The 21,869-nt window shown below is 26.3% G+C and overlaps 1 protein-coding gene and 1 long non-coding RNA gene across 2 annotated transcripts in view; both read right to left on the bottom strand.

Moving 5' to 3' along the window:
- The window catches only part of LOC107437836 (uncharacterized), a 2,955-nt gene extending 2,515 nt beyond the window's left edge, over positions 1–440 (bottom strand). The window contains exon 1 of the long non-coding RNA XR_011637372.1: positions 402–440. This is a non-coding gene — a long non-coding RNA (uncharacterized lncRNA). The remainder of the gene's footprint in view (positions 1–401) is intronic.
- A 740-nt stretch (positions 441–1,180) lies between these two features.
- The window catches only part of LOC107440379 (uncharacterized), a gene marked incomplete in the record, with an annotated part of 42,662 nt that continues 21,973 nt past the window's right edge, over positions 1,181–21,869 (bottom strand). Inside the window, 2 exon segments of the mRNA XM_071184575.1 lie at positions 1,181–1,281; positions 4,469–4,528. Of these exon segments, the coding sequence (XP_071040676.1) occupies positions 1,236–1,281; positions 4,469–4,528 (106 nt within the window).

Genomic DNA, 21,869 nt, shown 5'->3' with positions numbered 1-21,869 from the left:
CCAATATAATTTAAAAAGTAATATTACTGATATATTTGCTATAAATCACATAACAGTATTTATTAAAAGAAATGAAATATTAATGTATACTCTCAGTAGTTTTAATTTGCTAAACCAGGTAGTTTTTCAAGTAATAATCGTCTCTTATGTGAACCGAGGAAAAATATAATTTCCTGCTTTATTTTTTTCAATTTATAATTTTATTTTCACTAAATGTTAAGTAGCAATGTAAACATTTATGTAATAATAGATTAGTACACAATTGTATGTCAACACATTATTTATTACCTTAAACTATCTGGAATTTATTATTAAAGGGTTGCGTTTGCATGAAATTTACTATCGTGGAAATTCAGCTTTTTTGCCTTTTGGCTAATCTCATCCCTGTTCTATGAAAGTACCAATTTCATTAGAATGTCAACTAACTGATATGCCTTCATAATTAACCTGTAGTTATTTAAATTTTATAGTTTTTAAGAAATCTTTTTGTCTTCGAAAATACTAATATTTTACGAGAAATAAAATTGAATGTTACAAGGTTCCAGCTCTATTAAAAACTAAAATTTAATGAAAAAATTTATTTCATTTACTTATGTAAGTTCCTGGCTAACATAAAAAGATTATAAATCTGTCTATAAATCATTGAAATAAAAGTTTTAATATAAAATATTTATAAATCTGTCTATAAGTCATTGAAATAAAAGTTGATATATAATATTTATAAATCTGCCTATAAGTCATTGAAATAATTTTTTAATGTAAAATAGTATAATGTTTTTTTAATGTAAAATATAATACTTTTCATTTTTAATTACTATTTTCTCAAAATGCATATTTTGACTCTTTGGGTACACTTTTCTCAAAATCTACTGTATGTAGAATTATAAATTTTGGTACAGAATTTGTTTATGTATATATCTACATAGTAGACCTAAAATAATGAATATATTCTATAAAACATTCATTTAGCATTATTGTTTCAAATTTCAATCAAATATTTAGGTTTACATTACAGAATCAAGTCTTTTCTAGTAAAATGTTAATTTAGTGTAATATTTTCACTCAATTTTTCGCAAAGTGTACTTCTGTAAGTATATTATTTAATTTAATATTTTTTTTAAAACTACTGAAGTCATCTGCAAAAGTTTTACCCTTTACCAAAAAAAAAAACTAACTTACGTTTTTCCCGCAGTTCTTGTATCATATTTCTTGTTTCGATGTCATCACTGCTACGTTCACTTTCTTCCTCTTCTTCGTTGAGAAGTTTCAATTTTTTCATAGCTAAAAAAATATAACACAAATCTAAGGTTGTAAAAAAAATTTTAAAAAATAAATAAATACATTTATTTATTTCCAAAAATTATTAATTTATTTAATTTTATTACATTTATTTATTTTTATTTATTTATACTTTATAATTTATTTATTTATACTTTTAGTAAAATATAAAAGTTTATTGTTTTAATTTTTTTAAATTTATTTCAGATAATATTGTTGCTCATCAGTGCTTCAATTCTACAACCACTATTAAGTATTATAGTTTACTAAATTTAATGATTATATTTTAAAATTTATTGTATTGACTGTATTATATATTGTATTTAAAAGATGAGTTGTTGAATATAGTCAATTTTTTCAATGATGTTTCATTTTTATGATAATTTAATTTTGTATTTAATAATTTTCTAAGTTAAATAATTTTTTTTAAAAGCTATTGTATTGCATTTTTTTGTTATTAAATTATTGACTGTTATGCTAATGTATATATGGGTCGTTTATATATTATATACTATCTCTTAAACATCTGGGCTGAAGAATAGTTCATTTTTATAATTTATAAATATTATTTTTAAATATTGACAAAAATATTTTTAAGAAAATACATGTTAATTTATTATTAATTTTAAAACTCTACGTTATTATCATAATATTTAAAACTTAGGCTGAAGCAGGCCACAATGAGCATTTTGGTCAAAGTGATACCCCCACCATGAGTGGATAATAGAGGGCCAGACATTTGAACTGTAACCCTCGGGGACCTGTAACCAAGGCTAAGTTTCAAGTATAATACAGTAGGGAACCGATTATCCGGAACGATCGGGACCATCGCTGTTCCGGATAACTGATTTTTCCGGTTTTCTGAATCGCTACAAAAAGCCGTTCTTTTTATTGTTAACACCAGCTAAAAAAAAATATTTGGAAATAATCTTAAAAAGAAGAAAAAACGATGAAGTAATACACTAATGATTATTTCCAAAATGATGGTAAGGTAAACATCTTTCAAAAAAGAAAGAAAAATTCTAAAATCTTATGAGAAAAAAAAATTTTTTTTTTTTTAAAAATGGCTGGAAAATTTGTTGAATTTCGTTCCGGTTTCTTGGTTTTCCGGTTTTCTGATTTCCGGATAACGGGTTCTGTACTGTATCTATATTTTATATGTGACCTACATACAAGGTTTGTGATTTTTTTTTAAAAAATCAAATTATTTTTTATTTAAATTGTATTTTTTGATTTAAATCAGATTTTTTTTTATTCAAATACACTACAAGAGAAACTTTATAAAAACTTTATAAATGTTTAATCAAATTAAATTAATATTAAAACTATATAATAACACTATTTAGAAGCTCTAGCTTACTGAAATAATTTTTCATTATAATGCAAAACTAACTATTTTGATACAAAGGCATTATTGAAATTAAAAGATAAGATAAAATAGATAATTTAAAGAATACTACTTTAACAAAGTTTTAATTAGCGTATCATAATTTTAATTTAAAATTGTGATCTCTTTTTTTTCTCATAATTTATTAAATGGCAAAATAAATGCAACAGATTATGTTTATAAATGTTGTCATTCATTAAAAAATAAGTATTATAATTTTATGTTACAATATTCATTTTTAGTCTTATATCAAAATACATGAGGTAAACATTTTAAAAATCTAATCTACACATTGGAATCACAAAAGAAAATCTGATAATTTCTAAGATATATATTATGAAGAAAAAAAAATAGTTAATAACCCTACTGCTTCAAATAGACTTAGAAAGGGAAGAAAAATATCTGAACTCAACTTTGTTTCGTTTTATTTTTTGGCATATTAAAGTAATTTCTTTTTAATATAACCTCAAGTTTTAGAAATATAGAAATTTCCATCAATAAACTATAATATAAATTTGAATTCCATGAATCAAAAGTTAGAATTTTAGTTAGCATTTATTTTTTTTATTTTTTAAAAAAAATATTGTTTACTTTTTACAGCTATGCAAGTTTATATTAAGACAGCATTAAATATTTAATTTAATCTGTATTTTCAATGTTAAGCATCAAAAGATTTTTAAACATGTAATTTCAAATGTGTTTAACACACACCAATAAAGAAAGTAAAGAACTAAAATTAATTAATACATCAATTTATTTAAAATAAATTTTAATAATAAAAGAAAATATACTTTATTATAAGCAAAACAGGTTCGTGGTCCGAAAAACAATCTAAAACCTTTTTCAGATGAGTTTAAGTTTTGACTAAATTGTATGTATGTTCCAAATTTAAGTCATCATTTTTTAATACACTCAATTTGAACAGACTCCATTGTGAATCTATTTTGTTTTTAATGCCTTTTCAACAGTTATTGCTACTACATTATTTCAAAAAACTTATTTTTTAATACAATACTAGGATAAGTGAATTTCAAATTTTATTCATTATTTTTTATATGTATATTTGCTATATATATTTGCTAATTCAATTATTGATACAAGGAAAAATTAAGTGAAAGAGTGTTTTTTTAACAAGAAATTTATTTTATAACAGATTGTACTCTTCAATTGATGTGTTCAACTGTCAAAAGGGGTTTGTCACAATGTAAACAAACTTTTTTGTATAAAAATTCAGCAGCAAAATTGAATCTTAAGTATTATTTATTATTATTTCATTTTTATGCATTATTATTTATTATTATTTCATTTATTAAAAATGAATTCAATACTTTAAATTTAGTTATGATATATACAATATTTAAAAATATTTATTAGATAATATTGTAAAGTATTTTAACCATATGCTTTTTTAATTGTAATATTTTAGTTGTATTCTAAGGCTTTTTTTAAATATTAACTTTGATTTTAGTTTTTTTACTGAGTGTTCTAAAGTGTATAAAAAATAAAACTGTGCTTGGAAAAGCTTACTAAGCAATACTTTGTTTTTTTTTAATCAAATTTTAAAATACAAAATTGTTATTGTTAGACACAATATTTTAGAAACTCTAGCATTTTTGAAAACTTTAAAATTTTTTAGAAGGCACACCACAGAAATGTTTAAACAAATTGTTAAAGCAATAAAATAAAATACTTTTGGAATTTGGCACCCTGCTGCCTTAATCCGGTCCTAATCATGCCTTCTTTAATTTAAATTAAACTAAAAAATATTTTTTTTTATAAAATACAAAATTTATAAATACTTACTCAGCATGGATTCCACCATGGTTCCAGTTTATGTTGAGAATCTGTTGTTGAATTCTATTTATACTATTTTATTTATTAGAAACTTCCTCAAATTTTCATGACCTAATTGCATTAAAAATAAAATAACAGCTGAATGCACATAAAATAATTGGGTTTTTTAATGCAAATTGTAATAATGTATAATTTATATGTCAAATATTTTTGATACAATTGAAAATTTTTTTATAAGAAGACCTTGTATTTTATAATAGTGATTGGAATTTTTCCTTATAAGACCTTGTATTTTATGATAATATAAAGATAAGAATTTTTTCTTATAAAATACTTTGCATTTTATGTTAATATAGAAACTGGAATCTTTAGTTAAAAATATGTTTAAAATAAATATTGTATATTATATAGGGTATATATTGGTTTAAAAAGGACTAAAATTAACTGTTTTTTAATTATAATGTATTTAATTTGGTTTAAATCAAATATAGAATAGTTTTATTAAAAATAATCAAATAATTTTATATATTAGATGGAAAAGACATAATTCTGTCTACTGAGCAAATTTTTGTATTATATAACAAGATAATCTAAAATATTTACAACTCAGGAATGAGATTAGCCAAAAGGCAAAAAAGCTGAATTTCCATGATCGTAAATTTTACACAAGCGCAACCCTTTAATAATAAATTCCAGACAGTTTAAGGTAATAAATAATGTGTTGACATACAATTGTGTACTAATCTATTATTATATAAATGATTACATTGCTACTTAACATTTAGTGAAAATAAAAAATTACCAATTGAAAAAATAAAGCTGGAAATTATATTTTTCCTCAGTTCACATAAGAGACAATTATTACTTGAAAAACTACCTGGTTTAGCAAATTAAAACTACTGAGAATACTTTTAATAAATACTGTTATGTGATTTATAGCAAATATATCAGTAATATTACTTTATAAATTACATTGGAAAAAAAAACTTTAACAATAGACTGATTCATTATGTTCATATTATAGTCTAATCTAACTAGAGCCCTTTGAAACAAATCACTAACAGTGAAGTAGAAATATATAGTAAGTCCTTAACATACAAAAATTGCTATTTTAGTTTGAAAAAATACATGACAATCAGCAACTGTTTAGATAACTGTTTTTTATTTGATAAGAATTTTGCCTTTTATAGCATAAATAGCAGCAATTATAAATAAAATTTTGATGATGAGTTAATTAACTCTTTTTCCAAAAAAAAAAAAAATAATTTAATTAAATCCCTTTTTAAGTGATTGCTTTTGTTTGCTATATCTTTTATGTTTGCTATATTTAGTCGTTAGTCCATCTTCAAACATCTTGTGACAAATCCTATTTTTTCTTCTTTGCAAGCACAGAATGTAAGTTTTGAATATATTCCCTTCCAGTTTCTCTGATGTTGTAACACTTACATATACTAATAATCGTCGTTAGAAAAACAGTCACCTTTATAGTAACTAAATTAAAAAAAATTTACTTCTTACAAGAATCGCGATAGTTGATCTTAAAATTGCGTGAATATGAATAACAATTATGGATTTTGAAATCACATGAATATGAAACTAGATATACGATTTTGAAAATGAGGAAATACAAACTGGGATGTAGAATTTTTAAAACGCGTAAATACAAATCACGATTCATATTTTTCAGATCGCGTAAATACGAATCATGATGCGTAATTTTTAGATTGCATAAATAAGAATTATGATGCATAATTTTTAGAATGCGAATCCTTATTTTAAAATCACGTATAAATAGGAAACTTAATGTTTGATATTATAAACTGCATGAGCAAATCAAGACATTAATTTTAAACTTGCGTGAGTGGGAATCGCTATATAGGTTTTTAAAAAGGCGTAAATACGAATCACAATATCGGATTTTTAAATCTCGTAAATAAGAATCCCAACGTACAACATTCAAATCGCGTGAATAAGAATCGCAACATGCAAATATGAAAACCTATGTTTGATATTAAAATCGTGTGAATAAGAATTGAGATATTAGCAGATTTCAGGCTTGTCAGAAGCAGCGTCGTTTGAACTACAAAAATCGGATCTATCAGGAGGGCGGGTAAAAAATTCGGAAAATCTTATCTGCTGCGAGTAAAAGGGGAGAAAATAACTATAATAAGTAAAAATGAGAAAGGATTGCTAGTTTGAATTTTCTGTTTCTCTTTGAAAATCGGTGAATTTTCTGAAAAAGCGGAATATTTATAAAAAAAAGTGAAATTTTTAGAAAAATCTGAATTTTTGATAAAAAAAACTGAAATTTACGAGATAAAAGAGAAAAAAGCGGAAATCCGCTAAAAAGCGGAAAAATCTCATCCCTGCAACTGTAAAAAAAATTAATATAGAAATAATTTTTACTTTATTTAATGAAGTTTTATTATAAGCAATAAAATACTTTATTACAGAATTCAATCAAAATGATATTTTTTACTTACCTTTAAAACTCACAAATTATTATCACAAATCAAAAATAAAATTGAATCATTACAACAAACTATAATTATTTATAACCCATTAAAACCTTTTTTCCTTTCATAGCATTCTTCTTTTCTCCAAGCGCCATCTTCTTTGATATTTTTTCTGATGCAACGATTCATTTCTATCCGCAATTGATCTTAGAAACAAAAAACATCTAGCACATAGATAGAGTCCCAATATCATCGTAATAAGTATACAAAATGAAATTAGCAAAGCTACTAATGATTAGCAAAGCACTGGAGCTCTATTTATATTACCCGCACCACCAGAAGGCTAACCTATCAGAATTCAATATATTGCTTTGGACTTTAGTCTGAAATTTTGAATCAGTAAAAATCAGTTTTCAAAATACAGAGAAAATTTCTTCAAAGTCCAAAGAAAAATATTTTTAATAAAAAATTTTTCCAGTTTGTCTTGCAATTTAGATTTCTACGACCCTACTTTTCGTGACTTTGAAAATATTGTAAAATGTTTCGAGTAAGAGACTCAGCGTCTGTAAGCCTTGTAAGAAATTACATTTATATTTTGAAAATTATAAGTTTTGTAAATACAGGGTTTACCAAGTACTGCTATTATCCATGTTGAGACACAAACCAGAATGAAAGAATTTCCAGTGGAGATGACAGGGTACCTAAGGTTTGGTTAAGGCAAGGTCCTTATGTATTCCACATATATTCTTTGTACACAAAAAAATTACGTGAGATCATCTGGAAATAATTTATCACCCTTTGAATGTTTGATTGTTTTTTATTTTCTAAGCAGAAAAAAAAATTATATCATTGAAGCTGAACTTGTTTAATATTTTAAGAAATTATTTACCTAAGTTTTGATACAAAATTAAAGTGTGATATCATTATTTAGAATAATTTAATCATATTTTTTTTTTAAAAAACAAGTTTTTTGTATTACTTAAGAAAATGACTTTGATTTTAATTAATTTTGTGTTATTTATAAAATGAAAGAATAGAACAATGAATTTAGAAATTTTCGAAATTCAAAATTTTGTCATTATTTCAAAGTACCAAATTCAAAAAGTTTCAAAATTCAAAAATCTTGTAATAACTCAAACTTAACAATTCATATTCCAATTCCAAAGCAATCTTTTGAAAATTTTAGAAACTTAAAATTTAGATTTTTTAACTCAAACTTGTAAAATTCCCAATACTAGAAACTAAATTTTAATAATTTGATAAAAGTATATTGATAAGTTATTATTACACAAAAGTGAACAATTTCTGCTTAAAATAAATCTTAGTATTACTTTTAATTCGAAATTGTTACAAGCATTTGAATCTAGATTGATACATTACTAAAGTATCTATTTGGAAACAATACTAAGATTTATATTTATCAGACCTTTAGCTTTGGACTTGTGAATTTGAGTTATTAAGTTTGAAATCTCGATTTTTTTCACAAGATATTTGAGTTCTGAATCTGGTACTTGGATATACATATAGGGTTTTGGACTTGTCAGTCATTTGCTAAAAAAAATAAAAGTCTAAATAAATAAAATCACACGTTTGACAATACGTTTGGACGAAACGGACCTTCTTAATTTCCTCAGATGCAATGAATTAAATTTCAGCTTTTTAAATTTATTCATGTTCTCTACAATCGTTTGTTTGTTCCATCAAATTTATTTAGTTTGATTCTTTACAAAAAAAATTACACAAGTAGAGATAGAATCGACATGAGTGAAACGAATTTATACCAACCGGTATTCACCGTCACTGAATTTTTTTTCCAACCGCTATTTTTTAAATCTAAATCTTTGCTCCAACTACTATTCTTTTGATCAGCTGGTATAAACGTTCTCAGTTTATTTCTTTCGTAAATATATAGTCCTTGAGGCGTTTTCAAGTGAACAGTAGCTTCACCTTCCAATGTTTCTAAAACATGGCAAGGATCGGGTGGTGGTATGAATAGGTTGTCAATATCCATTTCATACGGAACGGCATATTGTCGAAATACTTTACATTTTTGGTTATCGCACTCGTACGTTATGAGATTGTCGTGATTGTATTGCCAACTAAAACAGGTCGAAAATAAGATTATGTTTGTTATATTAATTTTAATATATTTCATACTTTATTTAATATTGTGCACAGAGGCTAAAAAATTTTTCTTTTACTACACGGATATACCCAAGTTTTCAGTAAACATACGGAAAGCGAAAAAGGATGTTTTGTACGAAATTCAACAATACAATCAATAATTGAATCTTTACGAAATTTAACGATTAATTCTTTACGAAATTTAACGATTAATTCTTTACGAAATTTAACGATTAATTCTTTACGAAATTTAACGATTAATTCTTTAAAAAAGTAAGCAAAAATGTCTTTTGCCATACTAAATAATTTTGTAAACGCTCTCCTTTTCGGAAAATTTAAATACAAAATACCCTCCGACATGCACGTTCACAGACTGATACTCGACATTGAAAAATACGTTAACGTGACAAACACCATTCAGACGGGAGGATTGCTTTTATCAAACTATATCGTTAATAACGACCTGGACAATATTTTAAAGTATTTAGAAAAAGCCAACGCTTGTCACTACGACGGTTTGAAGCAAAATCCCGAGGAATTAAAGTTGAAATCTTACGTAATTAAGGATTTTTATAATCAATTATCCTTCATTTGTAAAGGAAGTTTAGAACAAGGTATCACAGCTAATTCTTTTACTCCTAAAAATAAAATTGCTTCCGATGAACATAAAAAGACATTGGACGAGTTACTACAGAGAGAAATACCCAAGTTGTCTTTAAAGCTGGAAGAATTGGTCATTCCAAACAAAACTTTCCAAAACATGTTAAAACTATTTGATATTAAATGTAAATCGGTCGGATCCGTGCTGGATCGTTTCTCTCTGGTGTTGACACCGCAACATTTATTTGTCGATCCGGTTCACTGGGAGTCTGTCGAATCTCTCAAGCATTTTATAAGATACTATCCCGACAATGCACTCGCGAAATCGGTTAGAGAGCTGTTGAAAGAAGCAATATTCTCTATCATTGATGTAGATGAAGATTTGTTACCGGAAGTTATTCGCGACGATCATTTAAGTATATTTTTTCAAAACGTAAAAATAGTTCACGAACGAATCGAAAAAGTAGAATCTAGCAAAAAACCACCCAAACTTATAGATGTATTTCAAAGACTTTTAGCTCTAGTCAAACTCGATAAATTGTGGATTTCTGAAAAAATATCACCCAAACCAGAAAAAGAATGTTTTTTTTGTAATTTATATATTAAAAATGTAGAATTGGAAAATGAAAATAAACTATTAAAACTTGGTTCAAAAAAATATTTTGAGCATTGATTATAAGTTATAAACTTTCTAGTGGCGCTTTGGAGCTACTATTTAAATTGTGTTTTAAGGAAAATACTTTTATAATTTGTATTAAGATGTTTTGATAGTTTGTATGAAATTGTCTTTTTCGTTGTTAATTTAAAATAAATACTCCAAATTGACTTTTCAAGTAATATTTATTTTAACAGTTTTACAGAATAAAAAATTAATGACACAAATCTGAAACATAAATTACAGTTTTTGCGCGATATATAGTATCATATAGTGAACGTAAATCTCTGGAATTTTTGTCTATACAAGTGTGTAATTCAAATTCTACAATAGCCATAGTCTCATCAAACTTTAAATGTGCTGGATTGATAGAATCAAATGTACATTTCTTAAATTGTGTTTGTTCATCAATGGTCACACCAACATCACTATTAAACCCTTCAAATTGCACATCATTGATATCAGAATAAAAATTTGCAAACTCTGGGACATATTTATACCTATTTAACAACGTTCTTATGAGTCGATAGTGATAATTATTCTCTAAACATTTCCAGCTCAATGTGCGTGTGAGATTCCACGAGCGAATATCATAGAGCAAAATTCTAAAACAAATATTGTCGTTTTAAGATATGTATACGACTTTTAAAAAATGATTTGCTAAAGAAATATCCCAATGCTAAATTAGTAGGTCCTATTATTTTCAAACACAAGTTGGATGTGATGAGTTTTGAACAGTTTATAGACAACTTTTTATAATAATATTCGTAATAAAATTCTGTACAACAATAATTACCGTTTTGTTTCTTGTTACCGTTTTGTCTTTTGTTACTAATTTGTCTGTAACTCATAATGCTCTCGGGTGTTTTTCATACATTTTAAAAGACACTTTGAAGACAAAGTCAAATGTTCACTTTGATTAATATTTTCACCTAAAAAGGTAGTCATTTCTGTTGTAATATAACTCATTAACAGCTGTGTCAATTTCCCAAGATTTTGTTTGTTTTTCAAATCTTCTACAAATTCTTTTAATCGAGTCACATCTTTTTTTATCTCTGTAACATGCTCTTGGTCACTCATATATTTTTGTAGCATATGTTTGTAATACAATTCAAAATATTTTATGTATAAGCACTTGCACAAATAAATCAACTGTGTATTTTCATATTGTATATTACTATTTTTGATGTTACCATAAAAATGTTCTTCTTCCAAATTGTCCTCTTCTTTTACCAATATTTCCATGTTGTCCTCTTCTTCTTCCACATTGTCCTCTTTTTTTACCAAGCTTTCCACATTGTCCTTATAACACGGTGAACATATAACATGGTGGTTGCCTTATTATGGCATTGCATAATTAAATATTATCTATTTTATTTAACCATTTATATATAATACTTAATGATTAAATTTAAATATTAAAATTTAAGATCAAGACTGACTGGCCGAAAAATTAATCAGTAATCAGCACGTGTATAAAATTGAGAATAAAAGATAAATTTAANGCTTGCATGTTTGATGGGAGTCTATTCATCCATAATGTTTTAAGAATATTGTCCGTTAGGTTACCGGCGGATAAGTCTGACATTTTAGACAACAATTGAGAAGGCCTCATATCACCCAGCTGTAAATCTTGCAATAGTTGCTTGATTTTAACTGTTTCGGATTCTGAATAAACAGAAATTAATTTTTCTTTTAAAGATTTGTATTTTTCCATCGCCGGTGGACTAATGATAATTTCACGAACTGATTGAAGTACTTCTGATTCTAAAGCGGAGATCGCTGTATAAAATTGAGTTTCGTCAGCAGTAATGTGACTCAATTTAAACTGCGCATCCAGTTGAATGAACCATAGCGATGGGTCTTGGCGACAAAATGGCGGAGGCTTAACTGAAACTCGCGCCAATTGTGAAGAATCATTGTTGTCAACCATTTTAGATCAGTCAAATATACTCAATAACACAGAAAAATAATCAATATACGTATATAGCGACGCAGCTTCTTGGTACTTTAAATCAGAGAAATTGGCGATTCAAATTCTACACACCATACATAGATCCGATAAAATTCTGACAGAAATATGTTGACTTACCAGAAAGTGGCAAAACACTTTAAATCAAAGGTAAAATGTCTTACTTGAATTTCATCACTCTTGACAACTTATGGTTGCTCAGGCTTTTGCATATAAACTCCATATTCGTACAACATTGCAGGTTGTGATTCGTAATAAATCCGAGGTCACCAGTTTGTGGAGGAAATAAGTAGACTCGCTTCTTATTATAAAATATAATATATTAACAACTTTGAATAATAACAATAACGTACATATTAAAAACAGGAGAATTATCAAGCAGCAGCAGCAGCAGAAAGAAAACATTAGTATTCTTTTATTTGTGTTCCTCGTTGCTATGGGATACGAGGCTGGCAGCGTTGAGTTGTAGTAGGCAGGTCACCACACATTAGTATCACCTGTTTACATAGAATCTTCTAATGTATCAAGAGACTATATATTGTTTCTTTTAACGTGTTATCTTAAATTTAAGAAGAAAAAAAACGATAGGTTTGTTGTCTGTACTTTTATTTTAATATCCTATATATTATTTTGATATTCTAGTAAAATAATTTTAAAGTCAAAGTTAGCATTTTTGTCAGCAGCGGCATAACAGCATTGCGCACAAACCATCTTTACTTACCAGACAAGCTGGTATTTGGTATTTATCCCTCTAAAACTGGGTAGGTTTCCAACCACCACTGCGGATTAATAATATGAAATAAAACATTTTCTTCTTTATCATATCAAAAATATAACATAAAGCTGGTTAAATTAAACTTATAACATAAATTTTCTCCATATTATATTTGTAAGAATGAATATAATTTCTCTTATTTTCAGTATTAGTTTTTTTTATTTATTTTTTAGTCCCTTTCTAACTTACAAACATCTGAATCACAGAAAAGCGAAGAAAAAAATATTTGAAGTTTAAACAGATTGAAAATATTGCCAAGTTCAAACAACATCCAACAAAATTTTCAAAGTGTAAAAATCATCAAAATGTTTTCAGAGTTGAAAATAGTTTGAAAAGATTACCATGTATAAAAATACAAGTCCAAACAGTTTAAAATCTAACTTTAGAATTTTTTTCAAGTTTATTTGAAGTCATTTAAAAAAATTTTCAAAGTAAAAAATATTTTGAAACATTTCAAGTCTGAAATGTCTCGTGAAAAATATTCAAGAAAAATACGCGGTGAATTTCTCTCGAAAAATTCAATGAAATTCTTCCAAGTCAAAAAAAAACGAGGCTTAGCGAAACAACCGAAGAGAAATTTCCAACTTTGTCGTTTTTTTTTCGGACTTTGAAGAGATCACAGAATTTTTTTCCGAGTAAGAAACAAATTCTCCTCGTAAGAAATATGTTCAAATTTTTGTTCACAATACAACGTTATAAATTTTAATCAATCTATCAAGTTTCAAAATATTATAAACGTTTCAAAAAAAGACTAACAGTTTTTAAATATTGAATATGAATTTTCAAGTTGTTCAAACAGCTTAGGATTCCAAAGTACAGCGTTTTTTTTATAATTCTAATGAATTCCAAATTCTTTTTTCCGAGTACCAAGAAATTTTCTCAAGCATTTAGAGTATTACTTTTTAATGGGGTGTCTTTAAAATTTCATTTTCAAGTTTTAATATAAAATGAATTAGCCTAAGAAAAAAAATACTGAGAATGTAATTTTTTACACAAAGGTGAGCAATTTCTGCTCAAAATAAATCTTAGTATTATTTTTAAATAGATACATTACAAACATTTGCATCTAAAGTGATACTACTAAAGTATCTATTTGGAAATAATACTAAGATTTATTTTAATCCGAAGCATTTGAAACTAAGATTTATATTTACTAAAGCATCTATTTAGAAATGATACTAAGATTTATATTTAAAGTATCTATTTAGAAATGATACTAAGATTTATATTTACTAAAGTATTTATTTAGAAATGTTGCTAAGATTTATATTTACTAAAGCATCTATTTAGAAATGTTGCTAAGATTTATATTTACTAAAGTATCTATTTAGAAATGTTACTAAGATTTATATTTACTAAAGTATCTATTTAGAAATGTTACTAAGATTTATATTTACTAAAGTATCTATTTAGAAATGTTACTAAGATTTATATTTACTAAAGTATCTATTTAGAAATGTTACTAAGATTTATATTTACTAAAGTATCTATTTAGAAATGTTACTAAGATTTATATTTACTAAAGTATCTATTTAGAAATGTTACTAAGATTTATATTTACTAATAATATCTATTTAGAAATGTTACTAAGATTTATATTTATCGGAAATTGTTCACCTTTGTGTAAATAATAACTTATCAAATCTAAATAGATGTAAAGTGTACAATTTTTTCATCATTTGCAATTTTGTGTCCATTTTTTGCAACTTAAAATTCGTAATTATGAAAGCAAAATCAAATTTAAATCGCAGAGAAGCAAATGCTTCTTGTTGATATGTTGAAAAAAATGATTATGTGAAAAGTTATTGGTTGCAGGCGTATGTCGATATGTAAAAAGCTTCTGCAGAGCGAAACAGAAATCTTGATAGAAAGTGTGCTTTCAGTTTTGAGGAGAAATGAAAACATAGGCAGACAAGCAACAGCCATGTGTAGAAATTTTTTTAAATGTAAGTTAGTTGATATTCGTTTCTCAGACGCAAATTTAAATTTTGTAAATTGAAAAATAATTACAAATTTAAGCTATATTATTTGAGTATTATATTTTAGGCCAATGGACTTAACTCTTTTTTTCAAATGAAGAAATTAGCATTTTGCCGGACATAGATGTTTACTTTAAAAATCTCTTTGAAAAGAAAAAGGAATCGCAAAGAGAAATTTACAAGTTTCTTTGTATTTTTTTACAATATATATTAACATCGTATCCCCTGATTAAAATAGCCCATTTTTGTCCGTAAATTATACTATGTAACAATTAAAATTAAAATTTTACGAGTATAAACATTTCGATGAAATTACTCAAAGATAGAAAGTGACTTTTTAAAGCTTAATAGTGATGCCATCTATCGACAATACGTGGATGCAAAAAATGTACTTGAAACAGTTCGTTCAAAACGGGGTTTTTGAAATAGCGGTTACTGCTACAACTATTTTTCTTTATTACAGAAGTAATTTTCACGCTTACAATGTATGGTAAATTGCACCATATAGTATAAAATACATCGATAACAGAAAAAAATTAAATTAAAATTTACATTAAAAGGAATTTGCACATCAACATTAGTGATTTTAAATTCGTTAGAAACACACTTAAAAAAAATGATGTGAGAAAAAAATTTAAAGTATAAATAAAATTCATTTTAATTTAAATATTTTGAATTAATTTGTTTGAGCCCCTGTGGGTGGATACTTGACCCCTTGTACAAAAATTTTTTAAATCTACAAATGTGTGTACAACATATTTCTTTCAAAAAAAGAAAATTGTAGTTTTTATTGTGCTTTATAGTAGTATATTGGAATATCTCTGCGTCAATTAAGCTTACTTTATTCAGAAGCTAAAATTTTTTTTAATTGTAAAACATTTTTGAAAAACTAGAAAAAATTATTTATAATGGAAAAATGATTTATAATAAAAAGGAAAAAATACATTTATAAATTAAATTACACTTTCAAACTGAGTAAAAGCAAGAAAACTATTAATTAATTCTAAATAAATAGATTATATGACCCTAACTAAATACAGAAGGAAACAGAAACATTCCTCTGCAATGAAAGTGACTTTGTAAAGTTTAATAGTGGTGCCATCTATCGATACTTTCATGTTTTATTTTAAAAAAGATTACAGAAAGGTTTTATACCTATTTAAAAACGATTAAATTTTTAAACCATGAAAGAAAAAAAAGATTATTTTGTAAAATTTTGTTTGTTATTCTTTTTAATTTTGTAATAAGAGTGTTTTGATTTTAAACTCTGCAGTATTTAATATTTAAAAAGTAATTGAATAGTCCTAAAATGATAAATTTTCTTATTGATTTAAAAGAGTGTCGATTGATTTTAAACTGCGCTTATTGATTATTTAATATAAATTTAATAGTCCTAAAATGATCAGTTTTTCACTATCGAAATTTAAATTTATTAACATTTTATTTTAATTTTGTAATAAGGGTGTTTTGATTTTACACATTATTTATTATTTAATAGTCATAAAATGATCAGTTTTTTTACTAGTGAAAATTTTAATTTATTAAAATTTTATTTTAATTTTGTAATAAGAGTGTATTGATTTTTAACTACACATTATTTATTATAAATTTTAAAATGATCAGTTTTTTTACTTGCGAAAATTTTAATTTATTAAAATTTTATTTTAATTTTGTAATAAGTGTTTTGATTTTAAACTACACATTATTTATTATTTAAAATAAATGTAATAGTCTTAAAATGATCAGTTTTCTTATTGAAGACTGTTTTGCTTTTAAACAGTGTCCAATATTTTTTTTTTAATCGTAGTGGCGCTATCTATCGTTGAAGTTTAATACTAATACTTTGTAATTGTTTGGAGTTAAGTAAAACCATGAGAAAAGAAGTATCAGAAATATTAAAAAAAAATTGTTCTCAACCATTTCAGATTTTTGTCATTTATTTTTTTTTAATTCTTCTATACACATAACGTTTATAAACAGCATCGGTGTTTTTAGTGGGATTCGAAAGATTTATAATTTTCTTATTACTTGTATCAAAAACATCTTCTTTTAAAATTAAAGTATTGCTTTTTAAATAGCTTTTATTTACAACATTTTCATCAAATTCAGAATTTTTCCTATAATGTTTCCTTTTAGCATCATAATGACCTCATCTGAATCAAATAAAAAAATTTCTTGTTGTTAGCTTGTTGTAATTAAAAACTTTATTTTTTCTTTGAAATAGCGACTAGTTTTTAGACTTTAAAAATAAAATGATTAAAATTAAAACCTAAAGCTTAAAAATAAAATGATTAAAATTAAAATTTAAAGCTTAAAAATAAATGATGAAAATTAAAATCTAAAGCTTAAAAATAAAATGATGAAAATTAAAATCTAAAGTTTAAAAATAACATGAATTGAAATAATATTCAAGTTAGAATACTAAATTAGTAGTAATTAAACAGAATGAGAACGCAGAAAATGGACTAGTTATGTATTTATAGTTTCAAAATTTATTATATTTAAAAATTACATTCTATAGATTTTCCCATAAATTTTGCATCAATGAAATATACATATGTAAAAAAAATAAACAGTTTACAACAATTGGGAGAAAATTTTTAACAACCAAATTTGCAGCAATATCTATCGAGAAATTGTCCAAAGAAAACTTACACTCTGCTCAATCCATTACCACTATAGAATCTCAATCCATTTCCTCTAATGCGAAAAACCTCAAAATTCATTCATCAAACTACATGGAGGAAAAGTTGAGTTCTTTAAACGTTAGAGCCCATTGTACAAATTTCAACAAGGGAGAGTAAAAACCTTCTTTTTGAGAGATTAATTCATCGTTTTGAAAAAATAATAATTTCTGATATGCCATAATATCATATTTAATAAATTTGAAGACATTGGTAGGTATTCCTGTTACTTTTGCATTCTCCTCCCTCTGCATCAACATTTCGCTAGAATCTTTACAGCAATGTGGACACAATCCGTCATATATAATTATCCAAACATAGAAGCATTTAAAATGGACTTTGAATGGGCAACATTTCCAACTCACACTGTAATTGTCGTTCAATTCTCGACACAGTAAGCACACAGTCTCCATTGGATGAAATAAATTATGGATATCATAGAAATCATGACAATGTTTCCTTTATATACACTTGTAACGCCACCTGGATGGGAGAACCAAAACATTTAACGCCACCTGGATGTGAGAATTGGAACATTTAACGCCACCTGGATGTGAGAATCAGAACATTTAATGCCACCTGGATGGTATCGTCTTTGTCATTTCATTTACCTACAAGTATTGCCTACTGCATTGCAGTCATGATTTTTACTGGATACATAGTAAAAAGTTTTTACGATCAGAATAAATTTAAACTCATGTTTATTTCTATTCACGACAATTATACAATACTGGATCATGAGTTTGATAGATTCGAATATGCATTATTCAACATTTTGACGAAAGAAATGGCCTATTTCACAGCACCGAATATTATAACAGGAAGAGAATCATATTTAGAATGCATTCCCAGTAATGCCGTTATTTTTGTGGGTGGAATATTTCAACACACACTTTTTAAAAATCTTTTAGGTTACGGTTACGGCAAGAACATCAAATTAAGATATTTAAGCATTCCCCATTCTATGGATGATATGATTCGACCTATATTTCACTTGCATCGTTTAAAAGAACACGTTCAATGCAGTGCAAGATATTTGGCAAAAATGATTGAACCGACTGAGCTCCGAAATTTAAAATTATATCCTAATGGCATTAACACTTGTCCAAGTCTTTTCTAATTGTCTATGGCTGCAGTTTCCGACTCTGTTGAAAATTATGATGATTTAAATAACCTAAAATTATCAAAGTACTGTGAAAACGAATTAAAATATACATTTGTTAAAAAAAAAACGAAACCTCAACTGAGACCCATCAACTTTTTAATAGCTGCCATAATTCGATTTCACAGGAACTATAAAGTACGCTTTTGTATCTTATTAAGATTAAGTCCTAGAATGTGAAGATCCGATCATTAGATAGAAAGTTATTTGGCGTAGTCAGCTTTTTTGTTTTTCGTACTTTTTTGTCTTTCGTACTTTTTGTTTTTCGTACCCCAGAAAGTTTGCACTTTATTTCTTTGAAGATATAAAAAAGCATTGATCACTTAAATCACAAATATTTGATTATTTCCTAAATCACTGAGCAGAAAAGCATAGATTTTGAAAGTTAAAAGAACAAATTCATAAAAAGTGTTTTAAAATTAAAACAACTATTTCATGTAAACATGAATTAAAACTTCTTAATATCTCCTTATATTTAACCTAGCCAATTTTTTATTCAACACCATTTTGACTATCGGTGAAAATTAAGTTCTCCAGTTAGGTTTGTCTTCTAAAAGTAGCAGAGTAGTGAACGCATATATTTAACCTAGCCAATTTTTTATTCAACACCATTTTGACTATCGTCGAAAATTAAGTTCTCCAGTTAAGTTTGTCTTCTAAAAGTAGCAGAGTAGTGAACGCATTTCTGTAGTTTGTAGTTGCTACATTTTTCAAAAAAAAGTAGTTATAGTTAGCAACAATTGTAATAAAGTAGAACTACAGAGTTAGCTACTGAAGTTAACTACAAAGAAAATGTAGTTTTACCGACCACCACCCCTGGGTGCTATCTATGGGGGCAATTTGATCCAGGAGAGCGATGAATGAATACCAATACTATTTGAATTATAAATCAAAATGATGAATAAATACCAATGCTATTTTTATTATGAATGAATACAATTAAAAAGATTTTAAGAACCAAGCAATGATTTTAAATCACGTATTGGAGATATTTAAAATATGGATAAAGCAGGATGGATTATCAAGATGATTTAACTGAGTAAATTATAGATGATTATGCAAAAAATATCTTAAACTTTAAAATGGCAAGATTTCCATTTGACATATTGATGATATAAAATTTCATTTGCAAAAAAAAAAAAAAATTCAGAGTCAACATGTTTTGAAGCTTGAAAATATGCGCCCATTCTCAAGACTCGCCAGATGTGAATGAGGCATGAATATATTCCTCACTCACATCATGGAGTCTTGAGAATGAGCACCTGTTTTTAAGCACTCAAAACACTTAGATTTTTATTACCATCAGCATATTTTTTCAAGCAAATGAAGTTTTATACATATTGCTAGTGGATAAATACAATATAAAATGGTAGATTTCCGAACCTGTGCAATATTTTCTTCCTTTGGACCTTCAGATCCCGAATCAGAAATTTCTCGTTTGACAGGAGCTTTTCTGTCCAGTTCTTTCTTATCTTCATCATATTGTATTGGAAATGAAGATTCAGATATCTCCTTCTTAATCGGCATTTGAGACTTATTTGGACTTTCTGACTGTTGATTTTCTGTAAGTCAATGGTAATTGCATAATTAGATTCAAATTCAATTATAAATGTAAGTTTTCTATAAAAAAAATAAACCTTTTGCTAACTTATAGAATGAAAGATTTTTCTGTAATATTAAAGTAAGCAAAAGACATAAATCCACTACAATATTAATCTAAGAGCTGTGATGGCTCAGGTGATAGAGCGTTCACAGTCTCATGAGCTAAACCGGGTTTGAATCCCAGCTGGTCTATACGAATTCCGCATTCGCCTTGCACCGACCACAGTACTAATGTAAAATATCCTCAATGGTAGACGGATCAGAGGTTAGAGTCCTCTTGCCATCAGGCTAACCTTGGGAGATTTTGCTCGCCATGTAACCCAAATGTGGGTTAGTTTCATCAAAAATTCCTCCACGAAGGCAAATTTCTCAAACTACTTGATACAGGAGTTCCCTTGTCTTCCAGATTATGCTCAAAATTACAAGGCTAGGGCGTGGAGCATTAGTAGTCGTAAACCAAAAATCGGGTTGGCTGTTCAATGACAATTTTAAAATAAAATAGTTATCTAAAATCTCAATTGCCTAATTTCTTTAAAATAATTCATTATAATGTAGTCACCTTCATCATAATGTAGCGATTATTTTTATTCAAGATGCTTTTTCTAAGATATGGGGATAGATTTGTACAATAACTTCAGCAGTAATAGTTAATACAAAATTTAAAATGGCACAATGCCATAAAGAACAGTTTTTTTCTTCAAACAATAGAATACACTTCAATACACTTAACTGCAAGAAGATCAACCAATCACAAAAAATTTAAAATAATGTTTCAAGTTTCATTACAAAACAAATAAAACAATTAATGAAGAAAATAATAAAAATATAAAACAGTTACTAAAAGCACATTTTAAAAACATGAAAATTTGGTGCTTTTTATATATATTGTATAATTTTGTAATTGGAACTAAAACCCATAGAAAATACACAGCATTTTGTATCTTATATAATATGTCTTTTGGTCATTCTGAAAAAAATTTAAAAATACATTAAAAAATTTAAAATAAATGGATGTGTATAAAGGTACTTTGAAAGTACCTTTATACGCATCCAGGGTGCATAACCAAATTTTTCAACAAAAAATAAGCACCTTTTAAGCACTCAAAAATATTTTTAAGCACTATACGTTAACAAAATGCAAAATAATTTTCAAAGACTTTACATGATCATGATAAAATAACCAGTTTCTGACAAAGAACTATTTTCTTGACTATATTAGCCATTATAAAACAATGAAGAGGTTTTTCCATTTGATATCAGAGGGAGGAAAATGATGCCTGAAATTGAGAATATCTTGCAAAATGCAGCAGAGTTTCAGAGAAGAAAAAGCAAAATAAAAGAAGAAAATTAATAAAAAAAACAAACAAATGTAACATAAAAAATAATCAATTATTAATTTAC

This window comes from Parasteatoda tepidariorum, chromosome 8 (assembly GCF_043381705.1).
Source record: "Parasteatoda tepidariorum isolate YZ-2023 chromosome 8, CAS_Ptep_4.0, whole genome shotgun sequence".
In the NCBI taxonomy this organism is placed as follows: Eukaryota; Metazoa; Arthropoda; class Arachnida; order Araneae; family Theridiidae; genus Parasteatoda; species Parasteatoda tepidariorum.
Note: the sequence above shows the minus strand (reverse complement) of the source record. Positions and strands in the feature narration are given on the sequence as shown.